Source organism: Humulus lupulus, chromosome 8 (genome assembly GCF_963169125.1).
Source record: "Humulus lupulus chromosome 8, drHumLupu1.1, whole genome shotgun sequence".
Classification (NCBI taxonomy): Eukaryota; Viridiplantae; Streptophyta; class Magnoliopsida; order Rosales; family Cannabaceae; genus Humulus; species Humulus lupulus.
The window spans coordinates 160,018,009-160,022,492 of NC_084800.1; the positions used below are offsets into that span (position 1 = coordinate 160,018,009).

The 4,484-nt window shown below is 36.9% G+C and overlaps 1 protein-coding gene across 1 annotated transcript; it reads right to left on the minus strand.

Moving 5' to 3' along the window:
• Window positions 1–221: 221 nt before the first annotated feature.
• On the minus strand, window positions 222–3,747 carry LOC133798588 (GATA transcription factor 8). The gene is made up of 3 exons (XM_062236961.1): window positions 3,266–3,747; window positions 2,223–2,472; window positions 222–1,512 (listed from the first exon to the last, which is right to left on the minus strand). The coding sequence occupies exons 2-3, from the start codon at window positions 2,448–2,450 to the stop codon at window positions 697–699; spliced, it is 1,044 nt and encodes a 347-aa protein (XP_062092945.1). The 5' UTR covers window positions 2,451–2,472; window positions 3,266–3,747; the 3' UTR covers window positions 222–696.
• Between the last annotated feature and the right edge of the window lie 737 nt (window positions 3,748–4,484).

The window sequence follows — 4,484 nt, forward strand, 5'->3', positions numbered from 1 at the left end:
AAGTTTTTCATCAGAAAGCGACACTACTGACAAAATCTGTCCCAACAATACGACTGGTACTACAAGTACTAGTACATAATCTAAAGCTTCGTTTGGAACCTAGAAACAAGGTAAAGTAGCCGCAGCAAAGAAAAAAAAGAAGAAGAAGAAAAGTAATACATAATCTCTTGAGAAAATTAATTAATTAATTATAGGGCAATTGCCACTTAAACAAAGAAGCATAACAAATTTTAAATTCCATTACTCATCTCAGAATTTTTGCTACTACAAATGAACTGCAAAAAGAATTCCCTTACAAAAGGAAGTAAAAGAGAAAAGAATACAAAGAAAAATAAAAGAAGAGCCAAACACAGAATAGAACTCAACAAACCTAATATAACCTCGAGGACCTTACTAACCATCAAACTAAACCTAAACTCTCTACCCTCTTAAACTTGCATATTCTTTTTTCTACCATTTCTTCTTTTTCAGTTCTCTCATTACAATCCTTCCTTCTCTACTAGCTAAAAATATATGGTCATCTATGTTTGCTCCTATTTGCCAACCCCCCCATTCCATCCCTGTACAAAAAACCAATGAACAAAGAAATGAAATAAACAGTAAGCGGATATAACATAACAGAGGAACTAATAGGGAAGGCCAATGAAGAAATGTTTTTCCCAAATAGAGAAAACACACTTCTTCTCTAATTCTCCCTCACATATAATCCAGCGAAATGCTGCTATTTGTATTTGGAATAAGTTCTGGCGTGGTGGTCTCATTCAATGTCATTGCACTCGAAGTTCCAGCCACAGCTATCAGCTCACCACCCTTGTTTCTCATCTCAAGAACCTTCTTATGGGAATTGGAATGCAAAGATGGAATGAATGTTGGGCTGGCTGCAGGCCGGTATTCTGGGTAGAGCCGGCCTGATTTGTAGCGAACACCGCAAGCATTGCAAAGGGTTTTAGGCCCCATTGGCCCTGCTCTCCACTGAGGTGTCTTAGTAATCTCACAATGCATACACTTCCTAACTGCTGCTTGCAAAGTTGGATTTTGGTTCATCTCCATAGGGGGTGCAGGAAACGTTAGTCTGATCTTCTTTTTCTTCTTTTGATCCACGGGAATTTTCCTAGGAATCTTAATCATAGGGCGAGACTCAGCAAAATTCTCAGAATCAGATGAGCTCTTAGGGGTAACAAATGGCAGAGGGGTGTCGATCACTGAGGATGTTGGCGAAATAAGTTGAATTGCAGGGCGAGGATTGAATGTGGCAGGGCGAGGACGTTTGCTGCGTGCACGTCCACGCCGCCCTCCAGGGGTGGTGGCTTCTGGGCTACGAGGTCCACTCTTTTCACCGGAGCAAGAAGAGCTACTTTCGAGAACTGAAACAGGGCTGGAAGTTTGGAACTGTTGGCGGGATGAGTCCTTGTTTAAAGAGAATGATTCTTCTTTGTTCATAGTGAGACTTCCACCAGAGAATGAGTCCTCCACAAATGTGGACAGCCACTCCAATTGGACAATGTCTTCATACTGAAATTATAACAAATAAATATAATCAGTTACAACCCAATTCACATCTTACAAAACCCAATACCCTCTGTTGAAATTCAACAATAAATTTTATATTAATTTTTAAAATTAAAATCAAAATCAAATATCAAATTTTGTACTATTATATTATTATTATTTGAAGAAATAAGACAAAGTAAAGGACAGCCAGGTAAGAATAATAAAAAAGCACAGAGCGCCATAATTCACTTTCAAACTATCACATGACAAAGTCACATGACATCCATTAATGGAGCAATTATTCAAACAAGTTACCCACCGACATTGATAACGCACTGTGATTTTACAAAAAGCACCCTTCTTGATGAAGAGGGTGAAATTACCTAAAGGTACCTCGCCAAAAGGGACCGATTTTGAAATTTGAACTCATTTTGATTTAGACATCAAGCCAAATTAAAAAAAAAAACGATACCACCAAATTATAGACACAACGATGTTGACATCAGTGGCATGAAAATTCCATGGGCTGCCAGCCTGGCTTAATTTTTGTAATGATCGAAAAGTAATAAACGACGCCGTAATTACTCCTTATGACGTCATTTAGGAAAATCCAAAACTAAATAAAATCTAAATTATATTATTAAAGCGATAAGCCAAACGCACGGAATTAACGGGAAGCTGAAAACCATGGGACGGGAACTGACCGACTAATCCACATGATTCTTACTCACCGGAACAGAGAGCTCGGCGGAGAGGTCGGATGCACTATTACCGGAAAAGACCGAGTCGGAACCGGGGAGCGAGTTGGATTGAGTTGACCAAATGCTTGGGAAGGATTTGCTGTCGGTGCTTGGGCCCAAGCCGGCGTCGACGTCATCGCTGGGGAAATCAAGAAGGTCGTCGATGTGGTCGAAGAAGCTTCCGCAGTCAATGTCGTCCATGAAGTTTGGTCCGATCATTTTCTCGAAGTAAGAAATTTTCCTGAGAAAATAAAAAAAATTCAGACAAGGAAAATGAGGAGAAAAATTCTTTCAATGGGTCGAATTTAAAGTGTCGGAGGGAAAATAAAATGACCATGGGCACCACGTGCAAAGCAGACCGTGTGGCGCATGTTAGCACTAATTTTGGAAAAGCATTACTACATTTCACCGTTTTATTTCTCTCGGAAAGGATATTTCAAAAACTTTCTTATTTCACTAAATTACGTCAGAAATAATTCCGAACAAAGAATTTTATTTTTATTGTCCGAAAAAAAAGAGAATAAATTTTGGAGAAGTGCAAAGAACGCGTGGCCCATTGTGCCGCTAGCTGGTTCCAATTACCACGTATTACTACTTTTTTTTTTGTTGAGTTTAATGAAAATCTTGTGAAAGTTGAACTTAGAAATTTCAGCAGAGAATTAAAAAAAAATTGGGAACAATTAAATGAACAAAAAGACAATTGAATTAATGAACAGCTGAGCTACTCCAGTATAAGAAAACAAATAAAAATCAAAATGGAGTTGGCTAATTTGTACAAAGTACAAAACATGGTTTCTCAGATTCAAAATGTAGTCAAATTGGACAATGAAGAATTGAGTAGAGATTTTCTTAGTAGCTAAGAAAAATGTTGGCTTCGTTTATGTGTTACTAGTAGCTTGTTTAATTTTCCTACTCTACTTTCTCGCCAGCCAAACGGGAAACCCAAATTGGAGTGTTGCCGACACTCAAAAACAAAATAAGAGAATGTACGTAGAAGCAGAAGAAAATCTGCAAGGCAAATGCAAGAGCCAAACCTGTAATTTAAAATGGCTTTGTACTAATAACAGATGTAATTCCCGCGCGAAACGAAGGAAAATCCACAGAAGAAGATGCAAGTAGTCTTGTAACTAAAAACCCTAACTAATTCGTCTACTGTGAGCAACTCAAATTATAGAGAATGTGAGAAAGAAAAAGCAGAGAGAGATGGAGTTGCAGAACAGAGAGAGAGAGAGGTGGTTTGAAAGAAGATGAGAGGAGAAGGAGAAAGGCTAAAAAGGAAGAGAGAGTGATGGTAATGGTAGGTGAGCCTCCTCCTTCATTGCTAGCTGGCCTTTACTACTCTCTATTTCTATCTCTCTCCTCCATTTTCCCTCTTTCTGTCGTGATGTTGAAGTTTTTTCTCTCTTTCTCTCTCATCTGATTACACACGGGTCCCACACTCCTCTCACTCTCCTCCCCACCGCTCTTCTCTCCTCCATACCCGCCAGACCGACACTTACAAAAACTCAACGCCAAACTCCGTTTTCTTTAATTGGTTAATTAATTGAATTTTCTTTTCCAGGTTTTAAATTTCACGGATTTTCACCGCTCTCTGTTTTGTTTTGTTTTATTTTAATAATTAAAAAACCCAATTAAATGGAATTTTTTTTAACCCCTATAATAATAATATTGTTTGATGGGTTTTGAAATTGAACGACCTCAATGATGAGAGAGAGAATTATGTTTTTTTTTACTTTTACCACTTTTTGGAGAATACATTGCCCTGGTCACTGACAAAGAAAATATGTCAGAGAATAATAACATGTTTATCACCATATAACTTTAGATTTTATAAAATAATAACAATTATTGTAAACAAAAAGAGTCATCAATTCTTCGAAATTAGTTGAATTTCCTTTATATTAAAAAATATTGGATACTGGCCTACATTTTTTTTGTAATTTTTTAGACCTAATGCACTAATCCAGTTACCAGTAATATTTTTCCGCCCAAAAAAAAAGTATCTGTATTATTTGGAAAAAAATGGGAAGCTTTGTAATTTATATGCGTCAATGGAAATAATTTTTTCCCATTATGGTATTTAATTCATTTCATATCTATGACATAAAAAAAAAAAAGATAAAAGAAATAATTGGATGAATTGGAACTTATAATTGTACTCATATAATGTACGTAAAATGGGACAATTTTAATAGAGTTGTCCCTCGTCGTCAGTGAATCGCTTTAGTTAAACAGTTTTTGGAAGTTTATTAT